We start from the raw sequence: 17,565 nt of genomic DNA, 5'->3' as shown, positions 1-17,565 counted from the left end.
CCTTGAGAGCAGTAATGCTGTCCACTGAGAGCCTGCTCAGCGCTTGGCGTCCTCTCTCACTCCCTCCTCCGGGCAGCTCTGAGGGCAGCTGTCCTGTTGCCTAGTGAAGCCCAGCACAGAGCTGCTGGCGTCCCCCCTCAACAGCAGGCAGACACCTGCCTTTGGAGTGAACCCTGGGCTGGGTCTGCATCTCCTCGGGGGCCCTGCCGCCTTCCCTCCTGCCGTGGGTTAGTGTCCCTGACATTCTGACCCTCCAGCGACAGCGTCCGTGCGCCAAGTTCCCGCGAGGACTGCGGCCCCGGTCGTGCGGGCAGGAGGGGCGCGGGGCGTCGAGCCGGGCGGACCCCCAGGCACGGGCCTGCCTCCTCCTGGAGCGCACAGGAGGCTGCTGAGGCGGCAGGGGCTCCGCTTCAGGAGCCCCGGGTCGTCCGCACCTCACCCCCCGCTCTCATCTTCAGCCGGGTGGCGCGGGCGCTGCTAGGCGCACCTCCCCACTTCGCGCACCGGCCGGACCGCAGTCCCAACCGGACTCCAGGCGGCGCAGAAGCACTTGCACTCCCCCCCCGCCCACGCCTGCCACCTGGCCTGCAGGCCCCGCCCCCGACGTCGCCCCGCGACGCCCCGGCCTCTAGAGCCCGCCCCGCTCTGTATGCACACCGCGTACCACACGGCGCCCTGAAGGTACGTCGCCACGCCCCTACGTCGCTCCGTACGCAGGTCGCCCCGCCTCAGATTACACTGCGTCTCCGAATTCACCTCATTCCGCGTGCTTCCGCCTGGTCCGTCGGCCCCGCCCCGCGTCGGCCCCGCCCCGCGTCCCCTCACGTCGCCCCGCGTCGCCTCACGTCGCCCCGCCCCGGTGCTCTTGCAGCTGCCATGTGGGTGGTAACTCTCCGACCGTGGGGGCTTCTCGAGGGGCTCCCGGCGTTACTCCGTGGTCGCCACGCGGCTCTCCTTCCGGGTGGTGCGCGAGGCCTGAATGGCTCGCCGGTCTCTTGCGGCAAGAACCTACTCAAGAAATTTGCTTCGAAAACCAAGTAATGCGCACCTCGTCCGGGTGGGGGCGCTGGGCATGGGGGCAGTGCTCTTGTGGCAGAGGGCGACTAACTTCGGGTAGGGGGCAGGGGCAGTGTCCATGGGGCAGGACGCAGGTTCGGGGGATCTGTCCACGAGATGGGGGCGGCCCACGGGGCAAGGGGAGGGTGTCCACGGGGCGGGGTTGGTGCCCACGGGGCAAGGGGGCGGGGGGGGGGGGCGGGGGCCACGGGGCAAGGGGAGGGTGTCCCCGGGGCAGGGGGAGGGGATACACGGGGCGGGGGCGGTGCCCACGGGGCAAGGGGAGGGCGTCCACGGGCCGAGGGGGCGGGGCTACAGGATGGGGGCGGAGCCAACGGGGCGGGGGCTGTGCCCACGGGGCAAGGGGAGGGCGTCCTCGGGGAGGGGTCGGGGTCCACGGGTTAAGGGGAGGGCGTCCACGGGGGTGGGGGACGGGGTCCACGCGGCGGGGACGGGGTTTCTGGGGCCCCCGCTGGAGCCCTGTCTCAGCACCTGGTCAGCAAGTGTAGCTCTTGCTCGTTAGGTTTACGATTATTGCAGAATTGCTAGGAATCCCACTCGTCACTATTTAACATTTGCTCGGTTTCCCGCTCAGCCTTTTCTCTTTATTTATTTACAGTTGAGGTAACACAATTTTAAGTTTACGAAACCCTAACAGTATGTCCGGAACATTTCTGTTGATTGTTGTTACCAGCAGGAGTTTTGGGAGTAGGTTCATCAGAGAGGGAAAGATGTGTGAGCGTTTCTGTCCACTTGGATGTTTTTTTTGTGGGCTTTATTTGAGAAGTTTTCTTTGGTGAGAGGTCTGTAATAAAATATGTTGATTTCCGTACCACACTTTTAACTCTGTGATAGGTATACGTCCGTTTTAATAGACTAGATTTTGGAAACATTTCTAGATTTACAGCGAAGTTGGTGGAGAGTGCAGAGTTCCAAATACCCACAGTGTCTGCTCTGTGACGGGTTAGTGTGGCATGCTCGTCCCCTGAATGAACCAGGGTTCGTACGTGATTGTTGACTGAAGCGTGCGCCTTATTGCTGTTTCCTTAGTTCTAACCTAAAGTTCTTTTTCTGCCCCAGGAACCCATCCAGAGACCACGTTACATTGAATCACCTTCTCAGGCCCCTCTTGACTGGCCATCTCTGTCCGTGTTTGATGGCCTTGATGGTTTTGAGGCGCTCTGGTTAGACGTTTCCTAGGGTGCCCCTCGGTTGGGATTTGTTTTCTTGTCGCCCTTATGCTGGCATTACGGGAGCTTGGGAGGAGGGCTACAGAGGGCTGTTTGTCACGGTCGCTGTTGGCCCTGATGACTGACTGAGGTCATGTCTGTCACGTTTACCCACCCCCCATTGTGTCCTGTCTTCTTTAGGGGATTTCACCGTGGGCAGGCACACCTGAGGGGTGGGGAGTCGTGCTCTTGAATGTTTGCACTTCTCCATGAGGTGCGTGTCTTGTCCTGCACTTACTAATTTATATCAGCGTGGACTTCGGGGTGTTCGCCTAATACTACTTTATTTTTCTCAGATTGTTTTATCTTTGACCATTTGGAGCTTTTAATTTACCTCCTTTATTCTTTGGCACACTCATCATTGTGGGATTTTGTGGCGGCTTTTAAGTTTAAAAGCTTTTTTTTTTTTTGAAGATTTTATTTATTTGATAGAGAGATAGCGAGAGCAGAAACACAAGCAGGGGGAGTGGGAGAGGGAGAAGCAGGCTTCCCGCAGAGCAGAGAGCCCGATGCGGGGCTCAATCCCAGGACCCTGGGATCACGACCCAAGCCGAAGGCAAACACTTAATGACTGAGCCACCCAGGCGCCCCTAAAAACTTTTTATTCTTAAGATTTATTTGAGAGAGAGTGAGTGAGCATGAGCGGTGGGTGAGGGGCAGAGGGAGAAGCAGACTCCCCACTGAGCAGGGAGCCCGACATGGGGCTTGATCCCAGGATCCTGAGATCATGACCTGAGCCAAAGGCAGATGCTTTACTGACTGAGCCACCCAGGGGCCCCTAAAAACATTTTTTTTTAAGTACTTCCTTTCTCAGCCCTGGAGTCAGCCATTTCTCCAAGAAGCTCTGTTTTTGCAGGACGACATCAGAGATGATAATCTGAGAGCTGGGGTGTCTGTCCCTCAGGCCTTTTCAGCTGACAAAGCAGAAAATATATTTTTGTTAACCCCTGCATGTACACATGCCTGTAAACATCTCTGTGTGACCACCGTGTTGATAGTCAGGGTCACTTGAGTCCATACTGATGTCCAGCTCCAGTCCACCACCACATGGCTCATCCAGGAAGCTTTCCTTGCTTTCTGTAATCTCCCACCGAAGCAGTGAACCCTCCCCCATCACCACCGGTTTTTCTCGTCCAGTCCAGCAAATGCGTGGTTGCATACCCTGGGTACAGTGCTCACGTGCAGTTTGGTAGGCCTTCTTTTGAGGTTCTCTTTCTCCACCTTCAGGATTGGAATTGTAGACCTTAAGTAAATGTTAGCAGGTTGAATTAAACTGTCTGTCTCCCCTACACCATGTTGTTGATTAGAATTCTGAATTTTTTAGTTCTCCAGTAACATCATTTCTGTGCCCAAGTTTAGCCCCTTAGGAAGGATTGTGGTATTGTAGTGTTGAGTTGGTGTGTATGATTTTATTTTTTTAATTTGCCAGCAGTATCATAGTTCTTATTTTCTCCCCATAGAAAGAAGTTTTGGTATGAAGGTCCTTCCTTGGGCTCTCACTTGGTAAGTACAGAGCAGCCATAAGTAGCTGCTTTAGACTCTGGTGGGCATAAGGCTCCAGAAGTCGGCAGAGCTCCAGCCTGGCCGTCGTTCCATTTCCATATTTGAGAACACAAGGTCTGCAGGAGTGGGACTAGAGACGTTGGTAGTGTGAATTCTTAGATTTTATTTATTTTATTTTAATTAAAAAATTTTTTTAAAGATTTTATTTATTTATTTGACAGAGACACAGAGAGGGAACACAAGCAGGGGGAGTGGGAGAGGGAGAAGCAGGCTTCCCGCCGAGCAGGGAGCCCGATGTGGGGCTCAATCCCAGGACCCTGGGATCATGACTTGAGCCGAAGGCAGACGCTTAACGACTGAGCCACCCAGGCGCCCCGGGAGCAAGTTTAATGTACAATTGTAATGTTGGCCTTTCTGTCTGTTCTTCTGGATGGAGATTTACAAGCCATCCCAGTTGGAATTCCTAATGAAGAGCACCTCAAAGAAGACCACGAGGGACGACCATGTGCGCCTGAGGGCACTGAACGGCCTCCTCTACAAAGCGCTGATGGATTTGCTGTGCACCGCTGAAGTGAGCCAAGAGATCTGTGACCTGAATGTGCAGCTCTCCAAGGTAGACTCGGGGGCAGAGCGGGAGGAACGGGGGAGGCCGGCAGCCTAGTGGTTAGGAAGGAGGCCCCACGTCGTTCACGAGGTCTTTGAGTTCAGAAGCCAGGTTAAGCATGACCATCTAAGTAGTAAAGACAGGGTGCATGTGTACGTGTGTGGTGTGCAGGCACTGATGGCGTTGTCAGGTGCCCAGGACGTGTGTGGGGTGGATGGGTCTCCACCTGTCTTCCTGCAGTCTGTGTCACCCTAGACTTGAGTTTAGCCAGAGGGACATACGGAGGGGAAGAAGTAGCAGGTCAGGCATTTCTGATGTGTGCTGTGGGATCGGGGTCAGGGACGTTGAGGTTTTGGATTCGGAGCCCAGCTTCCTCCCTTGTGAGTGAGCGACAGGAGACGGTGGCCTGTGGCGGTACCTGCTGGAGCGCCTGCCTGTGGGTGGCGGGTGCCTGAAGCTGAAGGCTGCGCACGCGTTCGTTTTTGTCTCCTGAGTGTTGTGTGCGGGAAACCCACGGGAGCTGAAAGTGATTCACTACTGGGGTGGGTGGGCTCAGGTCTCTCTGACTCCAGACTTCTCCGCCTGCCGCGTGTACTGGAAGACCACGGTCTCCGCTGAACACAACGCGCACACAGAGGCCGTCCTGCAGAGGAGTGCTGCCCACATGAGGTGATGGCGCCTTGCTCTCTCAGCCCGCCTGCTTTGGCTTGCATCTTGAACCTCCCCCTCGTTCGCTGTGTTTTTGCTTTTAAGGAAACTCTTGGAAGCATACTCTTAAATTCCAAAATGTAACTTACATATTCATGCGGGATGTAGTCTAGGACAGTGGTTCTCAAAGCGTGGTTCTAGACGTCTAGGGGCTCCTGACATCCGGATGTCCCCGTGGTTGGTGTAGCCTCATGCCAGCTGCTCGTGGGAAAAAGCGCAGTTTTCCTCAAGAATATCCTTGAGGAATAAGCGAAGTTACTAATTTTATTAAATCCCGACCCTTGGGTGCATGTCATTTCGGTGTGCGGTGGGGACCAAGCATAAACTAGCCCTGCTGGCGTGGGACGGTCGTCTTGGGAAACGTGCAGTTGACGTGAGCTGAAGCAGACGCTTCTTCACTGAAATAGCAAGTGAGCTAGCTGCGCTTTTTCAGATGTGGGTATTTGACGTTTTCTCTAAAATGAGCAAAGTGAACCTGTCACGTCACAAAACAACTGACTGTACTTGTTCCCAGTGATAAAATTCAAGCCTTTTTCTTTTAAAACAGTTATTTATCTGGGCGGGGGGAGAGGCAGGGAGAGAGAGAGTCATCAGCCAGACTCCCTGCCGACACAACCCTGAGATCACGACCTGAGCTGAAACCAAGAGTCGGACGCTTAACCAACTGAGCCACCCGGGTGCCCCAAAATTCAAGCTTTCAAATGAAAATTGACTTTAGAAAATTTGTGTCTACCACCAGGAGTCTGATAGCGTTCCGATACTTGAAGACTGGATGAGTCCGGTGGTAATGCTGACTAGTGTTGTGTGGTACAGTGCAAGCATCGGAAAACCTGGGTAACTCGGGGAGTCCGTAGTCTCCAAGCGAGCAGAACAGGAGGCTACAAAATCAAGTGTAGGGGAAGCTTGATTCAAAGTTCAGGAAGACCAGTGGATTTTAGTATAACTGTGACGCTGGCCTGGCTTCAGGTTCCACAGTGCAGCCAGCCCTTAATAAATCATCACTGATGGACTTTCTGTGGGTTATCAGAGAAGATCATTCTTTTCTGAGGTGCTGTTCACATACTCCTTTTCCAGTTAGGGATCTGTGTGAGGCCTGATTTTCCTATATTTCAGCCAAAATAACAACAGCTCGAATGCAGATGGAGAGATGAGAATCCAACTAAGCTAGGCAGTGAAGAAATTTGTAACTAAACAACACCACACCTCTCAATTTTTTTTTTTTATGTAGTTATTTTTCAGGATGCCTGGGTGGCTCAGTCAGTTAAGTGTCTGCCTTTGGCCCAGGTCATGATCCACGGGTCCTGGGATCAAGCCCCACATCGGGCTCCTTACTCAGCAGGGAGTCTGCTTCTCCCTCTGCCACTCCCCCTGCTTGTGCTCTCTCTGTCCCTGACAAATAAGTAACTAAATAAAATCTTTAAAAAAAAATTATTTTTCATTAAAAATATCCATGCGTGAACACTTAGTGAGTTCGTTACTTGAAATGAATTAATGTATATTTTTCAAATTCTGAGTTTTAATTTATAGTACGATAGATACAGACAGATATAACCCACATTAACAGAAGCTCCTTGGTGTTCTCAGTGATTTTTAACAGTATAAGGAGGTCTTGAGACCAAACATTTTGAGAACTGCGGAGCTGGGTGATAGTAAAGGAGTTAACTCTGTTTCCTCCCCAGTTTGAAGAAATGCAGAAACCTAATCAACCAGCACTCTCAGAACTGGGTTCTCTCCTCCCTGCTTCCCTCCCTTCTCTGTCCGTCTCGCCTCTCCCTTGTCTATCATACTCCATTTTTTGGAGAAGGGGATGAGTCCTGTGTGGAACCAGTGTTTTTTTACATACCATCCACTTCAGCTCTCCTGACGTCCATCCCAGGAGACCCTAGGAGTCTCTTTTAAATTGCGTATCAAACAGTGCTCAGTTTATTTTTTTCTTGTTAACAGAAACGAGAAAGATTTCCAACAAGTGTTGGCGAGAAAGTATTGTTTTCTGATTAGTTTTAGGTAATCAGAAAATCAGCTGAACAGACCATCCCTTTTCCCAGCTCTTGCGATGAGCCGAGGTTTAGCGTACAGGCTTTGCTGTAACCGCGTCCCAGGATCTGTTGTCACTGTGCGGAGAGGCCGTCTGCACAGCTGCATCACCTCCGACTGCATGCATGAGCGACTCTGCAGACGATGCTGCATGTCTGACTCGTGCCCCAGGACCTCGGTGCACTTCTGTGGCCTTGTTGCCAGGGCACGTCCACTGGCTGCTGGTGCCCAGACCACGCGGCCCACGGCCACTGCGATGCCCAGGAGGCTTCCAGGCTCAGATCAGGTTGTTCGTAAGGATCTCGAGTTGCCTTTAGGCAGTTAGAAACAGTTGGGATGATGTATTTGGTATCCCTTGTGTGATGTGGCAGTTGGCTAGGATGCCCTGGGCTGACATTTTCGTGTTTAAAAAACGTGACAGCACATCTCTTGTTTTACTCTCCATGAGATGATTGTGTGTTTTCCTTTTTGCTCTGTCTCTCTCCAGGCACCTTTTGATGTCCCAGCAGACCCTGCGGAATGTGCCGCCCATAGTATTCATTCGGGACAGAGGAAACGCAGCTCTGGCTGAGGTGAGGCCCTGAAGTCACGTACTTCTGTGACTGAAGCTTAGCGGACGAGGGCGAACATTGGAACGATAATGGGTATAGTTAAAGGAGGTGATCAGTCCCCAAGCGTATAAATGGAAAGTGAGGCTCCCAGGCACCTGTCCCAGCCAGATTCCCCAGAGGTAACTGCTTTCTCTGGCTTTTAACGTTTACCACTAAATCTCCAATCCAGGAAACCAAATCTCGGTTTCTCGACTTACAAACTGTCTTCCTCTGCGGATTCGACCTACGTTATTTTACACTGGAGGTTACATTCTGTTATTTATAAGTTAGTTATAAAGGTTGCAACCTGTAAGTTTATATACATTTTCTTTTTGTGTGGTAGTTATCCAGTAGTTATTAAGGTGTGTTATACTTTTAAAAAAGTTTACAAAAAACCCCAGTCAGTGGTATTCATGATAATATAGTTAGGTGACTGTTATTCACCACAGGACTAGATAGTATTTTTTTTTTTTTTTTTAAAGATTTTATTTATTTTTTGACAGAGAGAGAGACAGCGAGAGAGGGAACACAAGCAGGGGGAGGGGGAGAGGGAGAAGCAGGCTTCCCACAGAGCAGGGAGCCCGACGCGGGATTCGATCCCAGGACCCTGGGATCATGACCTGAGCTGAAGGCAGACGCTTAACGACTGAGCCACCCAGGTGCCCCTAGATAGTATTTCTTTATTTTTCTTTTTTTATTTAGTTTAAAGATTTGAGAGAAAGGGCAGGTGCACATGAGCGGGGGTGGGGGGCGGTGGGCAACGGGAGAGAGAATCTCAAGCAGATTCCCCACTGGGCACGGAGCCTGACGCGGGGCTCAGTCCCATGTCCCCAAGATCATGAACTGAGCCGAAACCAGGAGTCAAATGCTCAGGTGCCCCAGGACTAGGTAGTATTTAGATCCACAGAGGAAAACAAATCTAATTGGAGGTTTTCATTTTTTGTTACTTGTTATATAAGCAACACAGAAAACATTGTATGAATAATTACTTTGATACATGTATGATTTTCCTCACTAGAAAAGGAAACAGAGGAGTAATGTGACCAGTGCCAGCTTTAGAGAATCAAGTAGAATTTAGGTTGTGGGGTGTGCTGGGAAGATGCGTGCAAGGGACTAACCCATGCACGGTTGGCGGAGCTGGTAGAGGGAAGTACCACCCAGCTAAAGGGAGAGTCCTCTCCCTCATGTCTGGTCCCTCTGTGGGGAGGTAGGTCCTACCTGGCTCTCTGGGCTCCTTTCTAGAAAAAGTCATTGGAAAGGGGGAGGTACAGGTAGTGCTCAAAGCATCTCGGAGCCGTTCTGTCTCCAGACGGTGCTGTGGGCTCCTGGAGGCCACTTGGGCCTGCCCAGCATCTGTCCTCCGTGTCCTTCCTGTGCTGGGGGCAGAGGGAAGGTTGGGCTTCTCCTCATCTCGTTGTCCTCAGGCGTCTGTGTTCCTGTAGTCAGAAGCAAGCAGAGGGGCCGGGGGGTCTCTGATTGGGGCAGATGATTCACGTAAGTCAGGGCAGTGTTTTTTTGAAATAGGGGTTAAAGTCAGCCAGTAGAAAAGCAGTTTGGATAGACACACACAGTTGAAATTGGGGATTAAGGATGCAACTATGAGTCTTGTAGCTGTCCGCTCATTTCTGTATCTTATGTTGGTTGCACATGTTGAAAAGTCACAGGCAGTTGGAAATGCCAGGGGCTGGCCGTGGTTGCAACAGCTTACTTGGCATTCTCAGGGTAGCGTCCACTGGTCTGAACATTTGAAGAGCAGTAATGAGCTCTACCCCAGGTAGTGTTTAGCAGGGCTGGCATCAGTGCCTGTAGACACACACAGGGGTGCTCGGCCCGCACAGATGCTGGGGCTTGCCCTTCCCCCAAGAGGTTTCCACTAGTGACCACACCGAGTGGGCCAGAATGACACTGGGGGACCTGCTCTGCTGCGGGCCAAGCAGCTAGCCGCAGAAGCTGAGGGTGTCCACATCTTGCCACCTGAACTGAGTGTGTGCCCACGAGACTCGCCCGGAGTGCTGGTGGCAGGGATCCGTCAGTCAGACTCCCGGGTATGCGTCAGACTCCCAGGTACGGGTCTGACTCCTGGTTACACGTCAGACTCCTGGGTACGGGTCAGACTCCCGGTTACGTGTCAGACTCCCGGGTATGCGTCAGACTCCCAGACTCCCGGGTACCTGTCAGATTCCTGGGTATGCATCACACTCCCAGACTCCCAGGTACGGGTCAGATTCCCAGACTCCCGGGTATGCATCAGACTCCCAGAGTCCTAGGTACAGGTCAGACTTCTAAGTACAGGTCAGACTCCTGGGTACCTGTCAGACTCCCACACTCCTGAGACTCCCGGGTACGGGTTATACGCCTGGGTGCGTGTCAGACTCCCAGGTACGGTCAGACTCCCAGACTCCCAGGTACAGGTCCGACTCCTGGGTATGCATCAGACTCCCGGGTATGCGTCAGACTCCCAGGTACAGGTGGGTGGGTGGATGTGCTCCCCTCACCTTGCAGCTGACGTGGAGCCAGAGAAAAGGCCATGTTCCCTGTGGTTCTGTTTATAGAATGTTCAGACAAGTGTGGCTAATGTTTGGGGATGGAAGTCAAACTGATGGCTGTCTTTGGACAAGGGAATGAGCAGGAGGGACGTGAAGAGGCTTCTGGGGTTCATCTCCGCAATGTCAGGACACCCATGGGTGCAGACACTGTGCATTTGTGAAATGTCCTCGAGCTGTACATGTAACGGTTTGTGTATTTTTCTCCCATGTGTTACATTTCAATCAGAGGATTTTTAAAACGTTAGTTTTCATAATGATTATGAAGGAAAATGTAAAATTTAAAAAAAAAACGCACCAACTACGATACCGGCATTGTGATTTATTACGCTGTTACAAATTGCTTGTCTTCCGGCTGACCACCAGGCTTCTGAGAAGCCGGAGCCAGGCAGAGCAGGCCTAACCACGCGGGATGCTTGCTCGCGTATAGTCGATCCTGAGTCTTTCCTGGAGAGGGCGTCCGAGTGGCCTGATTTCTCTCAGAGGTCAGCGTGGAGCCGCTCCTGTCCCTGCAGCCCGTGTGGACATGTCAGGATCTGGTTGCAGTTGCATGGAGTGAGTGCTTGGTTAAGGCTTCAAAGAGAAGCTTTAGTGACGCTTGATTTCCAGGCAGTGCGCCGGATGGAGGAGGGCCTGCCTTTGTGCCGCGGCCCCTGCCCTTGCCCCCCAGTCCTCACCCTCCCTACCTGCTGTAAATTAGTTTGCCTGGTTAGATTTCTGGAATTCCGTGTACGCAGAAGCCCATCTGGCTTTGTTGGTCAGCGCTGTTTTTGAGGTTCACCTTGTCTCGTGTACGTGGTTCCTTGTCACTGAGTGACCCATTCACCTCTCACGAACACTTGTCTCTTTTTCTGTTTTTTTGTGACTGTGGGTAGGGCTGTTGTGAACCGTTGTGTACACGTCTTTGCGTGTTGGAGGTCAGTGTGTGGGAGTGGCAGGTGTGTCTGATTTTCAGGAACTGCTGGCCAGATGGGACTCTCTGAACCGCTGGGAGCTCCCGCCTGACGTCAGCGGTGCTGCTGTGCTTGTGCTGGCCCTTCTGTGCTCACACGTGCATTTGCTTGACGACTGGTGTTTGTGAGCATCTTGCCATGCGCCCGTTGGCCGTTCTTTGTTTTGTGAAGTCTGTCCAAGTCTTTTGCCCATTCCGCAAGGTTTGCTTAGTGTGGAATTGTGCAGGATGGTCGTGTGTCCGGCACAGGTCCCTTGGCAGGTGCGAGCAAATGTGTTCTCCAGGCTAACCTGGGAGACGTCCGGTTCTCATTTTGTGGCATCATCTGTCCTGTTTCTGTTTTCTGCAGACTGGTTTTTCTCCTGGTCCTGCTGCTTTTTACATTTGTGGGTTTTATTGGCATGCCGTTGGTTTGTGATGGTGCTTTGTGCTGTCGTGGAAGGACTAGCCCTGGTCCTGGGCTCTCCTGGGCTCGCCCCACAGCAGGGTGGGGTCTCGGGTGCACGTCCTGGGTATGCAGGTAGGGGGGTGAAGGTGTGAGCTGCCCTCAGTGTCCAGGGAGCAGGGCTCTGTGTGGTGCCCCCACGAGGAGAGCTTTCATTTCCAGGTTAGGCCCCTCGGCCACTGTGCAACTGGATTCACATGCTGGACTCCAGACTGTGACTTTATCGCTAGGGCAGGAGGCTTTCTTTCTCCAAACACAAATTCTATGGCAAAATTGAAGTATTTTACATTTCATTAGGAATTACTTACTTGAACTAACGTTTACCTGGTTTCTTCGTAAGTTCGACATTTACAAGTTTTAAGTGTACTTTTAAAAAAGTTGGTTATCAGAGGACACGTGATTGTAAGCAGCAGATGTTTGAAAGCGTCCTCACTGGGAGGTGTCATCAGAGGGCTGGGCTGGGCAGTCGGAAGGCCTGTATCTGAGCCAGCACGCGAGGCTTCACACGGGCTCACTTGAGCCAGGCTCTGATGCCGGTGGTGGAGGTGTGGCTTATCAGGTTACCCTCCCGTCTGTCCTTCTCAGGTTGATCGGTTACTGGCCATTGCCGATTTTGGACCCCCAGATGAAAAAGAAGACTGTGTGCAAGACGACGTCAGGTATGTGGGGACGTGATTTTGATTCTTTGGGCAGATGTCCAGGTGTGGAATTGCCGGTTGCTATGGCAGCTGCACAGTCCTGCACCCTCAGCCAGGTGTACAGGCCAGGCCTGGCATTGTGCCCGGGGGCCCAGCCTGGTGGTGGCCTGTGGCCGGTCCCAGTGGCAGCCTGCAGTAGCTCCAGCAGCTCAGCAAGGCCACTGGGAAGGCCTCTGTGGTCCCCCCAGAAGTCTAGGCTACAGTGACTCATCAAGGGAGGACGGGTGTCTCTCCCTCACCCTCTTTATCCACTCAGCACAGTTTTCTTGAGTGCGTACTATATCCCTGTTCTAGCAGCTAGGATTCTTACGTGAACAGAACAGACAATGGGGTCTTTGGAGCTCGCATTTTGCTGGGCAAGGCCAACAGGGAGCCACAGATGATTGTAGATCAGGAAGGTCTGGTTGGCCGATCAGGAGGTGGGAGGGTGGGAGGGTGGGGGCAGCGTTGCAGTTTTCAATCAGGCTGTCACTGTCTGAGACATGAGGACTCGAGGGGTGTACGTGGAGGCCCCATCGCAGGCGAGGGAAGAGCTCCAGCAGGCGCTCAGCCTCTGTTCCTTAGATGGGTGCCTCAGTGTCCAGGGTACTGTCGGGGCCTCTGGCAGGGCCCACAGTCACCATCCTGCCTGCGGAGCTAGAGCAAAGGCCCCAAGCCACGGGGAGCCCAGCCCATGGGTGTGAGACCTTCCAGAGCTGAGCAGAAAAGGGTTTAGAGGCATGAGTTGCCGAATTTGTGTTCTGAAAGGGTTGCACCAGTTATCTTCTCCTTTGGTTTCTCAAGTAACCTGAGTGATAGATCTAAAAGCCCCCAGCTGTAATTCTGTGAAACTGGCCTAGCACACTAGCCATGTTTAACTGGGGAGAAAGATGAAAAACACAGCTGGTGGAAGGGGCTGTGCGGGGACCGTGCTGGCCTGTACCACGCGCAGGCTCCAGGAGCACCAGCAGAGTGGCTGGGCCGGGGAGCCCTGTGCCGTACCCCCAGCTTCCCCTGGACTCGGGCAGCCCACAGGCAAGTGGAGGTGGGAAGTGGGAGTGCTGGCCCAGGACCCACGCTGTCCTGCTGCTTTGTTTGTGCTTCACCGGATGCCTCTTCTCCCTCCAGGGGCCCCGGGGCCCTGGATGCTCCTGAGCCGCAAGGCACCCCGGCCTCTGCCACGTGCTCAAGTCTGTGTGGGATCGACCACGAGGCGCTCAACAAACAGATCTTGGAGTACAAGAGGAGGAAAGGGCAAGGGCGTAGGACCGTGAGTCCCGAGGAGGCGCGGCTGACAGCTGATCTGGCAACGCAAACGAGAGAGGGAAAGGTGGCACCCTGTGCAGATAGTGACCTCTCCCCCAGGAACCACCTGTTGGGGGCGGCGAGCAGCAACCCCGGCCCTGACCTGGGTGGCACCTGGGGTGCGGATAGCAGCCCGAGCTGCAGAGCAGGGGGCAGCGAGCGGCGCAGGCAGGAAGGGGGGAGGTGACCGAGGGGCGGGGAGGGGGTGGGTCCTGGGCTCCAGGCGTGCGGTGCAGCCCAAGGACACCGGTGGACGTGGAACTTGGGCTGAGAACGGAGGTGGTCGTGGGAAGCATGTGAAAGCCTTTCGCTTGATGGCAGCAGTCGGTCCTCCTGACTCGGGCACTTGCACACCCTTCTCGGACGTGGACAGCCATGTGCCACACGGGCTCCTGGTTAGGAAGGCAGAGCGTCTTCGTCTTGTTTGCGCGGGTTTCAGCTCACGCCTGAAGCGCCATCCTTACGGTCTACTAAACAATGGCCCCAAGTCCAGTTTTCCCCAGGGCAAGAAGCTATGGGAAGCTATGGTGCCTGTCAGAAGTAAAATAAACCCTTAATCAAGTCTGACCTAGAGAAACATGCTTCTGGGTGTGGGGTACCTCCCTTTCCCAAGCACTGTCACCGTCCTGATGATGAAAATGGTACCACAGAGCTTACACGATCAGACACGCGTGAGACGGAGCGAGGAAGTTGGTGGCTTGGCTTTTTGGGGGCGCATGACTTGTGCTTTTGTAAACAGTCTCAGGAAGGAAGCATTGCCGTCACCCCAGCCGTGCGGGCACGCCCCCTGTGCACTTTGTGTGCAGGCAGGTGGCACCGTGAAGTGCTGCCTTTGCCAGCAAAGTGGCCCCCGTTGAAGGGACACATCACAGGTCAGAAGCGCTGGGTGCGTTGGTGTCTGCGTGGCATTTGCGTGATCCCACCTGTCCCGGAAGGCACAGGTAGCCGTGGGCATGGAGCGTTTCACTTGGGAGTGCACTTGCTGACGAAGCGCCTCTTCTGACCAGAGAAGAAACGTCCAGAGGAAGGCTGCACCTGTCTGAGAATACGTGTGGTTGGTTCTAATCAGGTGTGGTAGGTGACAGACCTTGAGACGGCTGCCCGGAAAGGAGCATTTGCTCTTCAGTGTTCCCGGGAGGCAGAGACATGCCTCGCTGCACAGGGCCACTCAGGGAAGCACCAGGCTCGGTCAGGAGGCAGAGAAGGTGTGGCTTCTGCAGGAATGAATGGGCTGGGTAGTGTAATTTCAGTAGGCTCTGGGCTGTGGGGGTGCTGGCCCTGGGGGACACGGAGCAGAGGAAGTGCTCGCTGGTGTGTAAGAACCAGGTAAAGGAGGCAGTTGGAGTGTGGGTTCTGGGTTTGCTCGTAAAAGGTGAGCTCACAGGGCAACTATTTGCTGTCTTTAGGAGTTAGCCCTGGGAGGGGTAGCCTCTCCCAGGCCAACAAGGCCCCCAAGATGTTAAAACATCGTAAACACAGAACATAAGAAACATGACTAATACGGGACCCTGTAGCGCCAAGCAGCCTGCTTCCTGACGGCCACGTCTGCGTCCACACCGCAGGAGGTGCCCAGACCCCAAATGCAGAGCAGCAGGGACAAGGCTCCTGGATTGTGAGGCCGTGAACTGTGTCGCACAAACTGTGCCCATCACTGTGTCACAGGACTGGGGACTGGGGGGGGAGGCCGGGGTGCTGGCTCTTCTTTCTCTTCCCGCTTGTGCTTGGGGCTCCGTTTGTTGAAAGTCAATAAATGGCCGGAACAAGGTGTGTTTCCAGACCTGGGAAGCTGTGCTCCATACTCTCAGCTTGTCTCCTGTAAGTCCAGTATAAGCAAGGGGTTGGGGGGCGAGGGCTGTAGTGGAGACGGGAGGAACAGAGCTTCCCGTCAGGAGAAGCCTGTGGTGCGGTCGATCCTGCTGGCATCCTCCACGGACAGGCCCTCACGCTGCAGTACCAGTTGCGTTCTCGAGGGACAGGGAGCACGACCACGTGATCACCTCTGCATCTCCTGCCAGGTGCCGTGTGGGGTGTGGACCAGGCTTACGGGGTGAAAAGAGACATGAACAGCGTCCATGTTCGCCACTGGCATGCAGCACTGTGCACACTTTTTTTTTAAGATTTTACTTATTTGAGAGAGGGAGAGCAAGAGAGAGCGCGAGAGCAAGAGCAGAGGCAGAGGGAGAAGCAGGCTCCCCGCTGAGGAGGGAGCCCGACGTGGGGCTCAATCCCAGGATCCCAGGATCATGACCTGAGCCGAAGGCAGATGCCTAACGACCGAGCCCCCCAGGCGCCTCTCACCTCTGATTTTGTTAAAAGGACTTGGAATTTCAGTTACTTGACGTGCAGTCAGAGAGTTTCTGGGTTGGTGTGTGTGTGGAGGTTTGGGGAGTGGGCCTGGCGGCTCTGCGCCCTCCCCACCCCTTCCTCTGGCTGGTCCAGGTTATTTTCTCTTAATAAGTTGGCAATCTACACGGGGGCTTCGGCCCTTCCACCTGCTGATGACCGACTGGAAATCCTAGAACGGACTGAGTAGCCAGAGAGTGGAACTGAAAATAAACATTAAGCAACTGAAACACCTAATAGGAAAGAAAACTTGACAGGCTTCCATGGGAGGAGTGCCACAGAAGACAGCTTTGTTTCAGTCTTTGAAAACTCCATGTTCTTCAGAAGGACTTCCTCCCTCAAGTCTCCGTCTGACATCTTGGCCTTCTAGGTCCTATCAGGAAAGTTCAAAATATCTCCTGCTTTTTTATGGCATCTTCTCTGTTCAACAGTTCGTGATACATGCAGTTTTTAAAAAAGTATTTGTCATAAAGCATATTCAAAACTCCACAGTTAAATCTATGATGCATATAAGCTCTAGAGTGAAATAAAGGATCTAATTGCTCCATATAATCCCAAAGGATTGGGAAAAGCCTGTGCCACCCCAGGCCCTACTTATATTCTGCACCAGCCTGTCGAGGTGTGGAGACCTGGTTCTGAAATCCCGTGTCCCAGGGTTTGTTCATTTCTTAATTGAGGGTTATCAGAATTACGTAAAGTGTAGCCCTGGGAACAATATGTTATATGACAAAATAGAACTCACTTTCAGTAGGTTGAGATAAAGAACCCAAACCAGCCAAATGAAGTTTAACAGGGATCCGTGTAAATTCCTGTAATTGGAGTTTAAATATTAATTCTCGAACTACAGCATGGCAGCTCCAGTGGCAAGTCTGGTGGTTGCAGCATGTGTCCTAAGCGGAGCCTGGGGCAGGTGTGGCTGCCGAGGGTGGGAGGTGGTGCAGGGGTGCGCCTGACGTTCAGTTTGTGGAACTGTGGTTAAAGAGGACTTTGGTAGTAGAAAAGGTCGCCCTGGGAAGGGTTCATGGGGGAGGCAGAGTCAGGGTCCCTGAAGCAGCAAGGGTTCTCCACAGTAGCAGCGAGCCGCGGCTGGAACTGGCCGCAGATGCCAAGTACAGGGCAGATCCAAAGCATTACCAACCCTGAACTCCCAGCCTGGGCCCCCCCAGGTCAGAGTCGGCTTTGCCTCCGTGGGTTTGCCTCCGCAGGTTTGCCTTGGGATGTTCCTTCTGTTCGAGTCAAAGGGTCCTTGTTAATCATTCACCTTTCACGCTCACCCCTTTCCCCTTTCAGATGTGAGCCCAGCCCCCGATCTGCAGCAGCCTCCCAGGCAGCGTCTCTCGGGACCCTGATGGTGATGCTGGTGCTACGGCCTTACTTGGTGCCTTACCTGTTGCTGTGACTTCTTCTTGGCACATTCTCTTCCCCTTTCTGCCTCACCTGGGGCCACCTCCTTTGGGGAGCCTTCTGTGAACCCCCAAGTCTTGGTTGCGGCCCCCTACATTCCCTTAGCTGAGACCTCACTGCGTGGACTGCTCAGCCTCTTGCCTGCCTCTCGCACAGGGTTTCCCAGGCCAGA

At 53.5% G+C, this 17,565-nt stretch overlaps 1 protein-coding gene across 2 annotated transcripts; it reads left to right on the top strand.

The window, feature by feature from the left end:
• The first annotated feature begins 854 nt into the window (after nt 1-854).
• On the top strand, nt 855-17,359 carry RBFA (ribosome binding factor A). 2 transcript variants are annotated; one of them, XM_044921104.1, is made up of 8 exons: nt 863-1,037; nt 3,746-3,788; nt 4,225-4,401; nt 4,949-5,061; nt 7,622-7,706; nt 12,250-12,323; nt 13,470-13,611; nt 17,280-17,359. In XM_044921104.1, exons 1-8 carry the CDS (start codon nt 877-879, stop codon nt 17,283-17,285), a joined length of 801 nt encoding a protein of 266 aa, XP_044777039.1. In that variant the 5' UTR covers nt 863-876; the 3' UTR covers nt 17,286-17,359. The 2 variants fall into 2 exon arrangements, with proteins under 2 accessions (XP_021542108.1, XP_044777039.1); XM_021686433.2 differs by lacking the exon at nt 17,280-17,359 and having other exon boundaries at nt 855-1,037; nt 13,470-15,433.
• Nucleotides 17,360-17,565: the final 206 nt, after the last annotated feature.

The sequence above is a fragment of the Neomonachus schauinslandi genome, chromosome 14 (genome assembly GCF_002201575.2).
Source record: "Neomonachus schauinslandi chromosome 14, ASM220157v2, whole genome shotgun sequence".
Classification (NCBI taxonomy): Eukaryota; Metazoa; Chordata; class Mammalia; order Carnivora; family Phocidae; genus Neomonachus; species Neomonachus schauinslandi.
This window is presented reverse-complemented; position numbering and strand designations above follow the sequence as displayed.